This window comes from Sphaeroforma arctica, assembly GCF_001186125.1.
Source record: "Sphaeroforma arctica JP610 unplaced genomic scaffold supercont1.541, whole genome shotgun sequence".
NCBI classification, from domain to species: domain Eukaryota; class Ichthyosporea; order Ichthyophonida; genus Sphaeroforma; species Sphaeroforma arctica.
The window spans coordinates 1-18508 of record NW_014040017.1 but is presented as its reverse complement, the minus strand read 5'-3'; the positions used below and the strand labels follow the sequence as shown (position 1 = coordinate 18508).

The 18508-nt window shown below is 42.9% G+C and overlaps 5 protein-coding genes across 5 annotated transcripts; 3 read left to right on the top strand and 2 right to left on the bottom strand.

The window, feature by feature from the left end:
* Positions 1 to 655: 655 nt before the first annotated feature.
* On the top strand, positions 656 to 1690 carry SARC_07093 (hypothetical protein; the record flags this gene model as incomplete). The annotated part of the gene is made up of 3 exons (XM_014298973.1): positions 656 to 712; positions 1023 to 1055; positions 1523 to 1690. 3 exons carry the CDS (start codon positions 656 to 658, stop codon positions 1688 to 1690), a joined length of 258 nt encoding a protein of 85 aa, XP_014154448.1.
* A 1078-nt stretch (positions 1691 to 2768) lies between these two features.
* Positions 2769 to 7335, bottom strand: SARC_07092 (hypothetical protein). Its single transcript, XM_014298972.1, has 7 exons — positions 7205 to 7335; positions 6151 to 6289; positions 5553 to 5641; positions 4990 to 5068; positions 4622 to 4675; positions 4018 to 4101; positions 2769 to 3145 (listed from the first exon to the last, which is right to left on the bottom strand). Exons 1-6 carry the CDS (start codon positions 7241 to 7243, stop codon positions 4028 to 4030), a joined length of 474 nt encoding a protein of 157 aa, XP_014154447.1. The 5' UTR covers positions 7244 to 7335; the 3' UTR covers positions 2769 to 3145; positions 4018 to 4027.
* Positions 7336 to 8066: 731 nt separating this feature from the next.
* SARC_07091 (hypothetical protein) lies at positions 8067 to 13787 on the top strand. Its single transcript, XM_014298971.1, has 6 exons — positions 8067 to 8413; positions 10380 to 10706; positions 11181 to 11432; positions 11769 to 12138; positions 12435 to 12658; positions 13211 to 13787. The coding sequence occupies exons 1-6, from the start codon at positions 8186 to 8188 to the stop codon at positions 13364 to 13366; spliced, it is 1557 nt and encodes a 518-aa protein (XP_014154446.1). The 5' UTR covers positions 8067 to 8185; the 3' UTR covers positions 13367 to 13787.
* A 1120-nt stretch (positions 13788 to 14907) lies between these two features.
* On the top strand, positions 14908 to 16464 carry SARC_07090 (hypothetical protein; the record flags this gene model as incomplete). Its single annotated transcript, XM_014298970.1, has 1 exon — positions 14908 to 16464. One exon carries the CDS (start codon positions 14908 to 14910, stop codon positions 16462 to 16464), a length of 1557 nt encoding a protein of 518 aa, XP_014154445.1.
* Positions 16465 to 17308: 844 nt separating this feature from the next.
* On the bottom strand, positions 17309 to 18097 carry SARC_07089 (hypothetical protein; the record flags this gene model as incomplete). Its single annotated transcript, XM_014298969.1, has 1 exon — positions 17309 to 18097. One exon carries the CDS (start codon positions 18095 to 18097, stop codon positions 17390 to 17392), a length of 708 nt encoding a protein of 235 aa, XP_014154444.1. The 3' UTR covers positions 17309 to 17389.
* Positions 18098 to 18508: the final 411 nt, after the last annotated feature.

Below are 18508 nucleotides of genomic sequence, written 5' to 3'. Positions count from 1 at the left end.
ATTTATTATTTATTATTATTATATATNTATGTATATGTATATATATATATAATATATTATATATNTATATATATATATATATATATATATATATATTTATATATTGTAAATCTTATATTGTGCGCTATTGTGCGTGTGTGTGTTTTTGTTTTTGATTTTTTTGTGTATATATATATGTGTGCGTTGTGTAGGCAAAGTCAGTATTCCCGTGAACAAATAGTATTAGAAAGGTGAGTAGTTGGTCAAAGAACTCGCATTATCTATTTTACCCAATGCAATTGCAATACTTGACATCATCGGTATCAACACTTAATAGCGATGCCTTTAAATTTCTATAGCTTCACGTGAACGTCCACTTCCCATGTGCTGCTATTTTGATAAGACAATGCTTGAATATCTCTTCAACCATATGATGTATTTGTCATATATTCTCTGAATGTTTGCATAGTGTGTTAGTTGTTATATCTGTCTTGATAATTTGTGTTAAATATGTGCTCGTATACCACTATAGATAGCGGAAGTTGCGGACATTCAGTGGTACAGATCAATCTTCATACCAAACTGTTTTCGTCAGCATTTTAGTGTTTCTTCAACTCACTTCTCTATTTGTTTCCTGTTGCCACAGTTTGCTATATATGTATTTGTCCCAATTGGAATGTTCTGGTACTTCAACATGCCCGAGTTCTACGAGAACTATGTAGAGGAAACCAAGGTATGTTCTCAAAACGGCACCGAGGGGTGAATTGAGTGGCTTATTATGTGGTCATTGTTGTAACTTATGTGATATCGATATCCTGCATGCTGATGCGTTCGTACCACTAAACAAAGGTGCGTTGGATGCGCTATGATGGTTTGTGCGAGACTAAGAATGGAGTGGTTTCGAAACGTAAACGATTTGACGCGTCTCGATTCCATGTTTGACAGAGGCGATGTTAGGAGGCCTGCCACTATCACAACTTGTCTTTTTTTTTAGCTCGTGCATACGCTTACATGAATCCTTTTATCTTTCCCTTTCATTACAGCGTCGGGTCCTGCACGAGGATGAAGAAACCAGGGTATGTGGAATTTGGCCACAACAAGCTTGCGGTTCGTGTATGCATGGCTACATGCTACTCACAGTCATGCATCACAACCAGCGTGTTCACCAGGTGCTTGTTGAGATTGCCCAGTTGTATTGATATTGATATTTCAAACTATGTAGCTTGTCTCTAGCTGTTAGCGGATATAGGTGTGTACTCAGAGTTCAAGGCTATCGATATTTGCCGTGATGCATCTCACCAATACTATCCGCAGAGTGCCAGGAGTATTGTGGGATTGCATTCTGATTGGCTTATCGGTTGTATTGTGCATACCGCCGACAACATATCACAACTTGCGGGGATCGAGTAGGGGATTTAAACGCCTCAAGCATCGTGCAACTTAATTTCTGAATCATTCCATGCTTCTTTGAGGTGCGCGTGTGTAGTTTTCCGGCCGTTTTATTGTCCATGCGCCAATCCAGTGTAACTCTTTATTTGCGCAGCAAATCCCGCAATCGCTAGAGGGCGTGCGTGCGCTACGGAAAGAATTGCTGGAGAAGAGGAGGATCAAAGCGGCTATGGAGAGCAATCTCTCGGCCGATCTCACATCCGCAAGTACATCAACAAGCAATAGTACAAGTAATGTCCCTCCTGAAACCAAGGAAATGTGACGTCCAATGTTTTGAGTTCTCTGTTAAATAAACCCAACCTGTAGCAATGGCCACTGAAGAGTGCCATGATGAGTACAAAACTGATAAGCTATTTCATCGTTTTGTGTTTGTTTGTATTGATGTGCAGGTGTATTCTCCCCGAGTTGGAGGCAAAGTTTCATATGCTCCGATTTTGATGTGTCAAGTTATATAGATAGTCTCATGCCCAATTTTGTATGTCATGCTACAGGGCGCCTATTTCTGTACTCCAATGTATGACCAAGGTAACATGGATCATTGCGAATGTTGTAGTTTTTGAATCTAAAAGTATCTAATACAACATAATCAAGTGTCTTGACAGACAACTCCGGTGAGAAATGACAATACAACCTGTGCGTGAATGTGCATCAGTATTGAACCTACTGGAGCAATCTAGCAGTGCGCAAGTACAGCTCGTTACGCCTTTCTGAACACTAAACCCTGAAATGTACCCAACTAAACTAGGCGAGATAGACTATTGCCCAAAACCCGAAACCCTGAAAACAGCCCAACTTAACTAGGCGGAGACATGTTCAGCTGGTGCTGGCCCTTTTGATATTATCATTGTGCGGGTTCACGTTGCTCGCGAACAACTAGTGGTGAGATTTGGCATTTACAACAAATGTTGCTGAGATGTATTATTCCGAAAGATGCCGCATGTTTTGTATCGGCCAGGTGTGCAGTTATTATTATTCGTGCACTCTTTCTTCCATCACAATTACCCAGCATCGAGCCAGACATCGCAGTCCCACTTCGTAGGGATGATTCCATCGCATTGCCATCCAATCGTTTTGCACTCGCTACACTGTCTCTGGGTACAGCTGAAGTATTTGGTATTGCGGCCAGTGATCCCATTCAGTGTTTCTATACATGTGAAACAGGGGTACCCACAGCCGACTATAGAGGTCATTTAAGGGAAACACAAATCGTTCATTCTAATGTTAGTCCTGAGTGAAGTACGCTCTCTGCTTTGCCGTATTTGATGCCGTCTTGATTTAATCGCATGACAAAAGTGTGCGTGACAATATATTAACAAGCAGTGGTGAGTGCTACACGCGGTCTCATTATCACATATAGACGTTTAATTAGATTCAAGAAAAATAACCCACAGTGAAGTGGATCCCATAGTGCCGACGACTCGGCCAAACACACGCCCTACCTCGGTTTCTGCTGAGAGGGGAGCATGCAATCCACTATTGAACAAGGCAACATACACGATGACATATTGCCGTAGGCGGAGAAGTTATAAAGTGTGACAACAAACCCGCATGCTGTGATTTACGGGGTAGTCCTCAGGTTATTGGACTTTGCTCAAATTGGCGAAGCTTTGCGAAGTGGTCGATTTGGGCGCTTTCAACTGATCCGTAGTGAGCCCCTCGGGTGTGCCCAAGTCGTTTCTGCTAGGCCACAAACCTTTCACCCAACTCTGCATTGCTCCTGACGCGGATAGTGGATATTGATAGGATTCAATGGTACCAACGTCTGCTAAATAATTTGAGTGCTTCATACAGCCATAGGAAACACTTCGCAATAGTGCTATATGAAACCCAAACGCGTATCACAACGGCCCTTCGGTAGCTTGCAATCCTACCGCAACGCCCTCTAGTGTTAAGCAGGTTATAATCAACCAACCACCAGTACTGGTGGTGGCATGGAGCACATACACCCTGGTGAACGTCGGCTGTGATTGTTGCCTTGCATATACACACAATGCATCGCTCCGCAGAAGCGGGGTAAATCTGCAGCGGAGAAGAACCAGCTGCACTCCCCTTACAAAACTCAATTACAACAAAGGTTGCGCAAAACTCTTTTGGCACATTGAGAAACACTCTTGCATATGAGGGCAAGTTGGAGATACAGATGAGCAAACACAACTGTACGTCCCTGAACCCGGCCTGATTCTCTTCCAAATATCCGATATAAGCAACATATTAGCCAGCCAATCGCTACAGATCGAACTAGGAATATCCCACCCCATACGATGTAACTGGCCTATTATCACGCATCGCGCATTCACACGTACATTAGACACTGTGCGTGAATGGCAAAGCACTCACTCATATAACTATACGCCCGCCGATATACCATTTGTAACCATAATACAGATCATACAAACCAGTACAAGCTGTCCGATATTGCTTGCCCGACCGTTGTCCTCACTCACAATTCACAACTATCAACGCTTTCATATCTAGCTCTAGGAAGAACTACCGAATCGACTTACTACGATAAATTCTTACTACATTCCAGAAAGCCCTACTGCAGATACACAAACACTCGACCACTAGGGGTGTGTACGCTCCACACACCTGCTAATTGTCAAAAGAGACAGTAGAAGTCGCTGTGCAACTCGTGACGTCCGTTAGCGAATCCTTTCATGTACGTGCTGCTATCTGTGATTGCGTGAGAGAGCGATTGTGTGTGTGAATATCTGTTCACGCGGGCTTAGAGTACATTCATAGGCTTAGAGTACATTCATAGCTGACATATCCTTTCAAAAACCCTGCTATCTATACCTTCGAGCAAGAACGAGTGTTAGTTTGAGTATGCGAATACGTGTGCGTGTGTCACTGGTTCACTGGACTATGCTGGCATATACGTCATTATCGAGACACGTACAGCAGATCCACTCGCAATGACCACAGACACAACAATCAAGTGGGCCATGGGTGATACATAACTGGTACCTATATGCAGTTATGCCTGCATGCAACCAATTGCTTAGCCAATTTCAATGCGCCGTTGCCTTCAGCCACAAATCCGACTCTGCTCAAAGTTTTTCCACGTGATCGTTTTCAACCATAATCTCACGCACCACAAGTCACAAGCGCATCAGTCGCGCGCACGATCGTATACGACAAAGCTTCAGTGCGTACATGCAGGCATCCTTACACACTTATGACTATGACTTACGTGAATGTTGGATCGGCAGATAGGAATAGAACGGAAGCACATCGCTCTGTGGGACTGAGGCGAGTAGTGAGAAAGGGAAAGCGAAGAGGTGTTAATGTAAGAAATACAAAATAAGCATGTTATTTGCGTGAATTTTCTACCATCCTATATACATCCTCTCACTATGTTCAAATATCCCCAGGCCTCCCGGGTGTTTCAGACCTTAGTGTGTTCCGCACAGACTTTCTACCTACAACACCACACTCGTGCCTGGTACGAGATTCGATCTCAGTATTGTCCTTGAAACTCCTCAGAAGCTGGCATCTAGTATTCAGCGATAGTCCCTAATTGCCCACTACCCACGCCATGGTATAGACGCAGAAACATACCATAAATCATGAGGCTACTTCTGGTTTGTTCTGGTAATGTGTCTCGTTCATCCGGCAATGCGAGGTAAAACGTTTGTTTCTGTAGGACGTTTTGCGTGGTAGGAGACGGGGATATGAGCAGGCGCCAAGAACGTGCAGCGTAGTGAGGACTTTATCGAATGCAAGATCCTGTGTGAAGCTGGGCATGTTTGTGTGCGTGATGCTATGCTACTGTGTGGTGCGGAGCATGTTCGTGTGAGTGATGTTCGACATTATTTTTTCTAGTCGCGAACCTGCCTGCACACAGACGTCAAATAACTTTTCATCTTTCAACAGCCGATACACGGTACCACGCGTTCAACCTTACTAGCAATGCCATACGCAACGGAATACAGACGACACGACTTGTACAGGGTGTTAGGACACACCACTATGACAATGGTCAAACTCCTGTGACCGATTGCAACATACGATGTATATCTCGGAACCCCTTCTCGTAGTCAGTGCACCCACGAAGCTAACTTGCTATACCGCCGCACGCCACTAAATGTGTACCATCACTCGCGGACCAGAATTCTACACACCTTTTCTTCTTCGGTGTGACTATCCGCATTCGGTTGGTGTTGAGTGGCGGAGAATGTAGAGTCGACCCGTAGCACGACAGCTCGCAACCCTGAACTTTGCAGAGCACACAATGGAGGGAGTTTAAATAGTGGTATTGAGAGCATAGTCCAGCTGAACAAATCCCAAATCACATATCCGGACAAATCATATTCAAACAGACTAAGCGGGGACTAGTTGATTCGTGGATAGCTCGTTCTATAACCGGCTACACCCGTGATTCCATACACCTATCTGCTCAGGGTATGTCAGACGTGTCCAAACAAAACTTAGTCGGTCAAATCGTTACGATCGCGAACTACACCCTCCAACTCGCTTGTTCCATATGTATAGGGGCATACAAAATGAGTCACCCAGACCATATAAGCATCATAGCCATAAACAAGTCACTTCGCTGAATTAAACTCAACGAAGCAATACAGTATATCTATTACGTTGCGGGAGAGATGTTCTAGTAAATATCATTATTTCATCAGGTTGAATCCAAGCTAACAAAACATACAATGTACTGTAGATGCGTTCAGATGCTATCCACACTGACCAGTGCTTTTAATTGCTTACCTTTTGACTTTTGTACAAAGAAGTCTCCCTCTTTCATGGTATCGTTGAGTTTAAATTTATCCACCTTACCGCAGTCTGTTAAAATCGGCTTACTCTTCAGAACACTGGCGGTGGAGAACAGCATAGTTCGCATCGGAACCTATGGCATATACATATCGGGTTAGTGACATCTGAACCAAGGGTCACAAGCAATGCGTTCGACATCGATTAAGAAACCACTCTCAGCCCGGTCTATGATTGCATTTTACACACACACTCCCTCTATAGTACTATTTGTATAATAAAGCAGATGTCAAAACGTCAACATTCTCAACAAAAAAAATGTGCAAATTGCACAGCACAACTAACCAACCATCAGAACGAAAGTTCGACGGTGTTTGAAACTGTTCCCATCAGAATACAGCACTTCATCTGAACTAATCAAATGATCAACTTCCGCATTTATGTATCATTGTTGTCGACGATTGACTCCACCCAACCCATGTCAAACTACAAATCGAACTGCTTGTCACATTTAAACCGCACAAATCATCCAAAAACCGCACAAAGCATCCAACAAGGATGCACATATTCAGAGACTCTGACTTCAAGAATACACTATATGTATTATCTTAAGCGTAGATACGATCTTGATACCACCGTAATACATTCTGTCGCGGGTTGAAATCACTCATGACGTGTACTTATGGCTATGTGGCGACATATAGTTACAACTTCTCATCAAAATGAATGTCGAGTTTGCAAAGACACAAAAAGGACACAGATCCACAGCCACCGCCTTCAGATAATCATAAAGGCACAAAAATAGGATTAATGGTTCTGAGCAGAGTGTGAAGAGGGCCGGTTACTCATGGCGCATATCTATTTGCCATATTGATGCATTGATATAACAACTGAACTACATTTAACAAGTGCTGATGTGCAATAAACTTGCAAAGACGCTAAACGATAAATAACGCCCTCATCTTCACCGGTCAAGTCGCGACAACAACACAACTGCCACAAAACTTCATTTAAGGTGTAGCGCACGGCAAAGCCTTGTGTACAAACATACCTTGCTTGTGCATAAAGCGGTACGGCGGAGGGCAAACATATCGATTTAATAGCACGCGGCAGTGATAATTCTCAATGAAGAGGGTATATATGTAAGCTCGTATACTTAAAGTATATGTGACTTGAAATCGTCGAGAACCTATATTTACATGTACGGCGAGGGCGTCTGTATATATATCATATATAAATATATATAAAAGGAACAAAAGATTAATATTTCCTAATGACCAGCGATGACGAATCAGAGGGATTACAAAGTTTGCTTTTGAACTGATGATGCCTATTTTTATCATCAATATTGCTCCCATCCCGCCATACATAGCTGCCGGATCTAAATAATAGGAGGCTATAATTTAGGCCCATTATTCTTTAAGAAATCCGGACATTCCGAACAGAACCATAGCCCTAACCAAATCCCAATACGATTCGTCTACACTCTACAGTTTACACTCTACACCCCTTTTTTTTTTAAACTTGGAGGATAAAAAGCCGGCATATTGAAAAACTGATGACTATTTTACGACAGTTTCCTATAATTAAAACCACCGCCGGCGTGCCGATCATACGATTTGGCTAAGCGTACCCATTGGTCGGCACACCGTTTGGCCGAACTTTTCTGAAGTTCCACCTCCACATAAAACGAAGAAAAGCCAAAAGTCTTACGATTACGGTGCAAAATTGCCTCAGAAGTGTCCAGGCCTGCCACCAGGCCAGGGCAATGTGTCCGTGCGCAAGCAAAGTGTTCACAATATTCAACGAGTCACGAGTCTTCGATACAGAGTAGAGATGTCGATTATCCATTATTTATCGTATGATCTTTCATATCGCTGCTTCGCCACCCGTATAATAATATTGCGTTGATAGGAAATGCGAGTTTGAACTTTTAAGTACTTCAAGCAGTGCAGCAGGCCAGTTGAGCATCAGATAATTACCACTAACAAGAGGGACACTTTCACATTTATCAGATAATTATACTTTCAAAATGGGCTTAATAGAAACGATCGTTACCTCCACAAAAGAACGAGTGGCCTCGGCCACGCAAACAGAGCTGGTTTTAGCTATAGTACTAATCACCTTCACGATTGTATTGGTAACCAGACGATCTAATGTCCCAGAAGGTGTCAAGTTCCCGCCGCGTGTAGGACACTATATACCGTTTGTGGGCAGTGCCATCGAGTTCGGTGCTTCTCCTATCACATTCTTACACGAGGTATGTGTAAATTTTTACATTTATATTCAGATTTACTCAATCATATATATAAATGTGTGTGTGTGTGTGTGTGTTTATGTATGTATGTGTGAGTGTGTGTGTGTATATATATATATATATATATACCAATCTATTGGTCTATATACGTGATCATGTCCATGTTCCAAAGGTTTTAATTGTGTAGTAAAGCTGAGTGTGAAAAGCGCACGCGCGAAGCCTTGATACCGGGCACATCGAGGCATGCTAATGTGTGTGAAAGTTTGTGTGCAACAGTCAGCATCTTCGCGGGTGCCTTTCACCTGTGTGAAAGATTTTTTGCGCTTTTCTAATCTTCGCATATAGTATGCCAATTCGATCGATAGTTCCACTAACAGAGCGAACCCGTTGTCGAGTGTGATACTGGGCATGTCGCTTATTAGCTTTCTAGTTATGTACGCTAGTTGAATATCGTGTTCAATGCTATCTATCTGCACTTTTTACTATACTGGCACTATTTCTGTTTTTACCTAGTTGTTCATTTCTGTGTATGTTGATTTCAAGCTTTGTGCTTTTATTGATTTACGCGATGCTTTGATAATTAAGGCCAATGAATTATGCGCAGATAAACATGGTGAAATGCTAATATACATGTACATAGTATGCCCTAGTGGTGTCAGAAAGTAATGTGATGTTAGCACATTCGTACTTCCAAACCATCCGAATTGAGATGATGTTCTGCACTTTTTGGAGAATGCCGTTAGAGATTTAATTTTTTGTGATATGACATTGTGCCTTTTTGAATTCAATTTTAGAATGTGTGTGCTGGTTAAGAGACTCCAAGTAGAGTTGTGCTATGTCAAAGTTTTAAGTTGGGGTTTCATGTATAGACTGGAATCTGGGCCTGTAGAATTCGGGTTTTTATGTTATATATTTTCATGTGTATGTGCTAGTATTGATATTGTTCTCTATTATACTATTTATGCAAGTGCTCGTGAGCTTGTTTCCAATATAAAAGTGTTATACTATGTGGGTATGTGTGTGTATTGGCAACTATAACACCTACGTGGGACGCATCCACCGGTTTTTCACCCATTAAATCTGTTTACGTATATACGCATCATATCGTTAGGTATCCAGCAAACTATTATGACAATTCAAACCTGCATAAACATGTAGATGTAGGGTTTCGATTCCTTTGTACATCGTTTATATATACATATATATATATGCGTGTGTGTATATATATATATATATATATATACGCATGTATTTATGCATATACGAATGTATATATATAAGTATATATGTATAGTCTAGTCTAGACTATTGTCCGCGTGTTTTTGAACACAAGTGGATTAGGTTTTTGTATAGTATTTGATTATATGTAAATTTGACTCACGAATGCTTCTCATACCCAGTGTCCGACTTCACTGGTCACTTTAATCTGCTTGTAGTACTGATACGGAATTTCTAGAAACTTAAACTTGTTATATAATCTTTGCACGCATCTGGCTTAGTTCAATAAAGTAATTTCTTTGTAATTGATTGTATCCTGTCTATTTTTTATTGTTTATCTCACTGTTCACTATATATGTGGTAATATATCTGGCACTCCATCTCCTTAAGAATGTCTGACGCGAGTGTTGTAGACTTGTAACACAACATGCGATTGTCACAACGGCATCGATTTTATAGTTGAGGGTATGAAAGCCAAAATATCGCATTAGTCTCATAAAATGTATGAATAATATATTGCCATCCTCATCGGCCGAATGACCTGCAGAGCGCAGGCCAATCTCATTTATGATATAACGAGCTCGTGCCGCACATTTTGCCTTAAATATATTATTCCCATGTGCGGCTTCTCGTGCCCGCTGATGGTTTTTCTAACTGTATTCAGGCTACACGCCATGTAGTGTAAACAAGGATACCTCCATGTATTGTTAACTTTGAATTCAGAACGATATCATCTCCTTGTCACACGCAGTGCTATAAAACATACGGACCGGTGTTCACCTTCAAGATGATGGGCATGGATTGCACGTATGTGATTGGCTCGGAGGCATCGGCGCTGATGTTCAACTCCAAGAACGACGACCTCAATGCAGAGAGTGTGTACGCTTCTCTAACCGTGCCCGTGTTTGGTAAGGGTGTTGCATACGACATCGATGCCAAAGAGTTCGGCGAGCAGAAGCGCATCTCAAAGGCTGGACTTACTATTAATAGATTCCAGGAGTATGTGCCCATGATTGAGGAAGAGACTACCAAATACCTGCAGAGATGGGGTAACGAGGGCAAGACAGACCTCTTCAAGGTGGGTATGGGTACTTAGTCTGCATTGATACTTTGCATATGACGTTGCTGAAGTCGTAAAATCTAGGCACTGTCTCGACATGAGAGACTAGTTTGTAGTTCGCTCTTTGCGTATTAAGGCTCGTCGGCTGTCTGATGCGAACATTTTATTTATAGAACAATATTCCGTCGCATCCTGCACGGTATCTGTGGCAAATGTATAGTATCATGTTCATACTTAAGATCATCTGGAAGGTCGCCATAAATATACATCTGATGTAGGACATACTTTGTTTTAACAGGGTTGCATAGGCATAAACATATGGGTATCGTACCCCTGGCAATATAATATTGACAAATGTTGCTTCAACGCATGTACTGGAGTATATGTAACAATATCAAAATTCATCTGAGAACTAATCGCAGTGAGAACTTGGATATGTTTTTCTATTGCCAAATCATTAACCAATAACCCCCCTTACATTTGTACTTATAGTGTATGGCTGAACTTGTCATCATGACCGCTTCCCGGTGTCTTCTAGGCCGAGAAGTACGAGCACTTCTCGACGAGTCTGTAGCAGATTTATACCACGACTTGGATGGAGGTTTCACACCTGCAGCGTGGTTGTTGCCTGGATGGTTGCCCCTGCCCAGTTTCCGTACCCGCGACCGTGCGCATATTAAGCTGAAGAAGGTCTTCACAGATATTATCGGCGAGCGACGCCGCACCCAAAAGGAGAAGGCCGAGGTTTGTTGTTTCTTGACATTGCGTTATAAATCACTTTCATGTTTGTATTCGTGTTCGTTTCTTCATGGTAAAGTATTTGTTATTTTATTTGTACCACAAATACGCATTGCGAGTCGTAAATGTACATCACAGAACAGCAAGCTACCTGCATAGTGTCAGATGCTCGTATTTTGAATTGCATTTTGGTGCTTGCTGGCTGCGCATGTATACAAATTACCGGTGGCTGCAATCAAGGCAATACTATGTGTATTGCTCGCAAATTATGTCTGCTTCACAGTTTTCCAACCCATACACTACACCAAGGCTCACCACGCGTACGATTTTTATTCTCCATAGGGCGAATCCGAGGGCACAGACATGATGTGGACCTTCATGAACACACCCTACCGCAATGGACAGCTAATGACTGATGATCAAGTGGCTGGCATGTGTATTGCTCTACTGCTTGCCGGACAGCACACTTCCTCCACCACCGCCAGTTGGGCCGGCTTCTACATGTGTCATGATAAGAGGTTGCAGGATCGTGCCCGTGCTGAGGTTTTAGATACGGTTGGAGAGCACACTACCCCAACATTCGAGGATTTGAAGGAGTTGACCTTCCTTGATAATACCATCCGTGAGACCCTCAGACTGCGTCCACCCATCATGACCATGATGCGCACCGTACAGACACCTCAGCAACTCATGGGATATACCATCCCTATTGGTATGTCATTAGATATATTTCTATCCTAAGGTACACAGTTCCATTCTCGTTAAAGCAGTCTGTCATATGCCCGTGCGCCTAGGACGTGGCGGTTAAACGTGGTTTGTTTGTTTGTTTTTGCTGTTTAGAATACGGTGATCACTATCACACTCATTGGATGTAATGCTGGATTGTGTGTTTGACAAGCCTCGCCGTCTGTAGTTTTGAGTAGTATTCTACCTGACCATCCGCTATCATATACACATGCAGATTGTGCCTTAAACTTCGTGCTTTTTACTTCGATTTTTTTAATATAGGTGGATACGTCTGCGCGTCACCCACAGTCAACCACCTCTTGGAGGATGCGTGGGGTCCAGATAACATGGACTTCAACCCCGATCGCTTCGAGGGTATGCGCACAGATAAAGCTGACGAGCTCACGCGTGATGCGAGTGCCACACCCGGTAAGGGCAAATTCTCGTATGTGCCCTTCGGCGCCGGCCGCCACCGTTGCATCGGAGAGATGTTCGCTTACACGCAGGTATGTATATATACTATGCAGCATGCGTATACCCACCCTGATGGTGTATGGTACGAAATAGAAACACTAAAATTTGTTTCTCATTTTCATTGATATTATTCGACGGGGGCGGATATAATAGTTGTACGTGTCTGTCTACCTGAGACGTAGAAATGATTTTCGAATACTACTAGCCGTGGTCTGTATAGCTAATGTTTCTCTGTGAATCTATCTGTGTACTGGGCACGCGCTGTAGAGTCTGCCACGTGCGGGATATTGAATGATTTCGCAGCAATAGTTTCGCACAAGGTTGGCGTACGCTTCATTTTCTGGTGTCCGACTGTAATGATTTGAGGGATGTGTCGCTGGTTGGCGCTTCATTTATAGTGGTATACGGGTGTATGATCATTTTATATGTACCTAGGGTTTTTCGCTGTTCTCAAGGAGAAGTAGAACCTAGGCTCACATCACATGATCACCTGGTGATATTAAAGGTGTTTCGTTCGTGTAACTGTTGGATCCGTCTTGTCCTACGCATCTTATTGTTCCATTCCTTTTTACCTTCTGCTACAGATCAAAACCATTTGGACCACGATGCTGCGTGAGTTTGAGCTTTCTCGTGACTCCCTACCCGATATCGACTACACTACCATGATTCACACACCCAAGGACCCTTGGGTATACTACAAGCGCAGAGAGGCTCATAAACAGGCCCCGGGCGCTGTCTAGTGTGGAAAGGCGACATTTATGACGGGAATATTTAAGAGTCAACACTTGTGAGCACGAATGTGTCTTTCAGGATCATAAATAACAGAATGGGAAATTTGCACTTATATCGTACGCACAGGAGGTGGCCATTTGAGATTGTGTGAAAGTTAGAGTACACTTCGAATACGGGCACAGACAGGCAGGCCCTAAAAGTCTCCCGTAGGCGAATTAAAAACCTGCACATTTAAAAGTCATCATTTAATCGGTATATATGATAAGAACGAATTCCTACGTGCTTGTAGGTTAATGGATACAGACTTGTATGACACAAACTGAGGTGATCTACACTCGTCCAAGATACAGCATCCTACATAAATAGATACAATATTTCTTTAATGGTCTATTTTCTATTAGTGCTGGTTGATTTTAAGGATTAAACGCGAATATCATACTTGGAAGAGTTGTCTGTCGGTGACTCAGTAGACCATGGAGTGTACATTTTATTTACTCAAAGGCTCAGCCAGAGGCGATGCAACAACATCAAAGCATCCGGAAATCCTAAATTGGAATCCTCTGACATCCATTATGTATGCACTATGCCGATTGCCGGCCTGCCGGGTGGGGTTTAAGGAGGTACATAATACACATGTACCGTAGAACGTAGCCTTCTAAATAGACCGTTAGAAGGCTATGCGTAAAAGTGTATTTATTGTTACATGTAAATGTATAATTTTAATTGTTTCAGAGCTTCTGCTCAGTGCTCACAGGCCTTGACTGGTTACATATTTCAGGACCCCGAGAGGAACATTTTGATACCCAGAGCCAATGATATGCCAAAGAGGCACAGACAGCTCCTTTTTTGTAATAAAAGTCAAATTCAATATGTACACATATTTGATATTATAGAGAATTAGAGACATAGACAGTTCCCTTCTTTGTAAAAAGCCACATTCAGTATTCAGTATACACGGAGTAGATATTTAAAGGATTTTACTTATGGCTGTGTATATGTACATTGTACTAACTGTTTGCCGATTGCCGGCCTGCCGGGCGGGGGGGGGGGGTACTTAAGTACCGTTAATGTAGACAAAAATGGTATTTATTGTTGTAATTTTATTTGTTTCAGAGCTTCTGCTCAGTGCTCACAGGCTTTGACTGGTTGTTTCAGGACCCCGAGAGGAACATTCTGACACCCAGAGCCATTAACATTAACATGCCAAAGAGGCACAGACAGCTCTCTTTTTTGTAACAAATTAAATTCAGTACATACATATTAACACATCACAATAGAGAAAAAATTAAATGGAAAAATAGACAGCTCCCTTTTTTGTAAAACAAATCACATTCAATATACAAGGAGTAGCTATTTCCTGTTCTCGGCAGCTCAAGACAAGAATCTCAAATATGCCACGAAAGTCTGTCGCTGACTCCAGCAAAGTCAAGTATAACTTCCACACCAGCAAATGATGTATTGTGATAGTATAAAAGACAACCGTAGATATGCAATAGAACACCAGTTGTATACCTGTTCGCTCTAAAAGAAATTTGTTGTGTACTTTACGATGAGAACATCCACACTCCTCGTAGCAACCCTCACCTTGGTTCACAATGATAGTGTACTTGGACATGCCTATTTGTCTTGGCCAGAGGCTAGAAATGTACCGAACAACTATGAGCCACAATCATTGGCCGCAGGCGGACCAGGTATAGTACTAATGGGTGATTCGTATCGTCATGGGCTCTGCGGGAACAAGTGGCACGAGAGTCCTCAGAATTGGAATGTGCCTGTTGCACCCAAAGCAACATACACACAGGGTAGCGTAATAGATGTGTCTGTAGTAGTAACTGCTCACCATCTGGGCTACTTCGACTTGCAACTCTGTGATTCCACCGATATCGATGAAGCGTGTTTCTCTCAGCACAAACTCGAACGACCAAACTGCGATGCAAGTGTACATGACTGCACAAAGTGGTGGAAACCTTTGCTCGAGTCAGAGAAATCGCTGTGGCCGGTCACCGCTAATGGTGGCTATATTGCGCAAACTGTTCCATCCGGTGCAGTCTTGCTAAAGACACAGTTTCAGCTACCGACTGATGTTCATTGCACCAATTGCGTTCTACGTTGGCACTACTACACCACGAATTCTTGCCCTCCCGAGAATCACAGTCAGGACCCCTTGAAGATATCCGAAGAATTTTGGAATTGCGCGGACATTCGAATTGATGCAGCGCAAGGACCAGATACGACCAAGAATACGCTTCCTACTGAGGCGCTCATGCATGAGCTCCCCTTACGACAGCCGCAGAATTTGATGGGCAGTGGTTTCAACGAATTCTGTCCGCCTGAGGCAATTGGCGAGTATGATGAATACGCATCAGTGCAACAGTGCTATAACCCAACCGGTCTAGAGTGCGAATATGGCACTGCTGCACCTTCGCCTAGACCTACGACATCTCCCACTCTACCACCAATTACCACCAGCGCCGGTGCTACCCAGACAGACGGTACAACCACACCGTCTATGAGTGCCGATTGTGGGACTTGTGTCGGATGCTTGCACCCAGGGGACAATGGTTGGCGAGCGTGCTATACTGATTGGTCTCCCATCACGTGCGCTATGAACGCGCAATATGGATATGACTCGTGCTACCCGGATGAAGAAGTTCCGGAGGTCACAGCAAGCTATACCACAAGTACTGAAGTGCCTGCAACCACCCTGAGTGTTTCAAGCAGTCCAACTAGTGTAACGACCATGACAGTATCAACATCTAGTGCATCTGCTGTTTCTTCATCGGAGATGACTGTTTCAACACCTGCAGTATCGACGACTGTGGAGATAGAGGCAACCCCCACGTATACTTCTACAACGCAGTCGATATCGATTGCCAGCTCGGAAGTAGCTACCACGGATTCTGCTTCCTCTTCTGTACCATCTGAGACACCCAATTGGATCGCTGGCCCTAATACTAAATTCTTGAGCTGTGCCGAGAGTCAATGCAGCGGGTGCCTAAGAATCGGATGGCAATGTGATGGAATGGCCCCTACAAAAAGGGGCTGTGACGCCTGGGTCGATGCTGGGTATCTGTGGTGTGAGGATGACTCCACCAACAATCAATAGTTTACTCGTTTTACTAATGCAAAATATTTAACAAGTACAAATAAATAATCTCAACACTATATTATGCCATAATTGACTAATTTATAAAATTAATGTCTGTTCGCGGGTAACGTGGAATAGTGGAGGTTGTATGTCACCAACACACGCACCGCACCACCCATCCGAAGTGCACCATGCTACATAGATATATTAGTAGGTATATGACCATCAGTATGTGGAACAGAGCTGACATCTAGCTTCGTGCACAAGCAAAAACGTTTTTGTGTGTTAATTCTGTACTGCAGCGACTACTTTCAAACGATTGCCGATAAATTTAACACAAATACAATATTTGAAATGGAGATAGGTCCATTAATCGCGTTCGTCAACTGGCTTTGCTCACGCCTTTTATGTAAATCAATGTTACCATAAAAAAATTGCTGGTTGATTTAACGCGAATACCATAATAGCTGAAGGGTTACGTATTAATTTTCCGCACGCGGTCATAGAGACCTAGACTTGGTAGTGAAGCCGCTGGTGACTACACCGGTTTGGATGTAACTACATATCAACGTTTGCTTCACGAGGATTTATTCATTAAGAAAGTGAAATCTGTCGTGTAATTACACAATTTCAAAAAGATGATTTGAATCTATTGATCGCGATCGTCAACTGGCGTTGCTCTCGCCTTTTTTGCAAATCAATGTTACCGTAAAAAAAATGCTGGTTGATTTATCGTGAATATCATAGTAGTTGAAGGGCTACGCAACTAATTCTCTGCACTCTATCCTAGACTTGGGAGTGATTGGAGATATTTGCGTACCCATGTTACCATATAAAAAAGTGAATGAATGCATCCTTCAGATTTACCTTGGTGATATATTTTTACTGTGTGGCTCTGCACGTAAAAAGAAATGTCATTATACTATTCTGTTGCGCTCTTCATCTAATCGGCTTTACCTTTCCGAGCCGGAACTGGCACAGAATCCGCCAAGGAATCGCCCATGCCAAAATCATCGTCGCCCAATTCCTCACCACCCCATCCATCATCATCATCATCATCCCAATTATCGGCCCAATCATCAGGCTGATCCTGCTGGCTACTACCAGTTGCAGCAGATTTCTGTATACTATCTCGAGAAGTTGTCGCGTTTGTACTAACATTTTCTGATGGCAAAGTACCCTCCCGGTCGAACGAGGGTGGTTGCATGAGTCCCGAGTCCACTATTGCACCTCCAGCGCCAATCCCTTGAATGGCTGGGTCTTCAAGAGGGTCTTCATCTGCTCCAAAATTAACTGCATCGGGTTCGTAATCGCTAATATTGTCTAGTCCCAAATCTTCATCATCGTCACTCAACCATGACAGGTCAGGTGCGGCGCCACCCCCACCACTGTTATCGAGCATGGCTGCATTAAGTCTGCTATTGGTCGTAAAGGCTCCATTTGCACTCATGGATGTATCTCTCGTGTTTTCGTTGGGTACCGCGGACATCGGCCCGTCATCGTCAGAGTATTCGGAATCCGAACGGAGAGTCTGAGTGCTCGGTGTCCACTTACTCTGCGCACGGGCAAGTATGGATTCGTTCTCGTCGCCCATTGAGACATCATCCGTATACGGGTCCCTGGAGTGCGAAAGATCGTATAGTAGACCCATGTTAACCCAGAGAAATCGCAAAAACAGGCTATATGACGCAATGTGATAAAAATATCGATGGAAAATGTTATTTGAACATGTGAAAGTATTTTTTAGAGTAGAGTGCAAAGCTTGCTCCCGGAGGGATGTAGTATCCCCACTGTGTCCCACCCCCACTCAAGAGTGGAGTAAAAGAGAACGTCTTAAAAAAAGAAGAGATTAGAAGAACATAGATAGCTTGCTAAATGACTTGAAAATAAATTACTTTTTCATATGTACTTATGTGTGTATGTGTATATGAACATGTACCTGTGTGTATGTGTGTGTGTGCATATGTGTATATGTATGTGTATGTGTGTACGTATGTGTATGTGTGCAGGAATGTGAGTAAACGTGTATGTGTGCCAACGTGTATGTGTACATATATATACA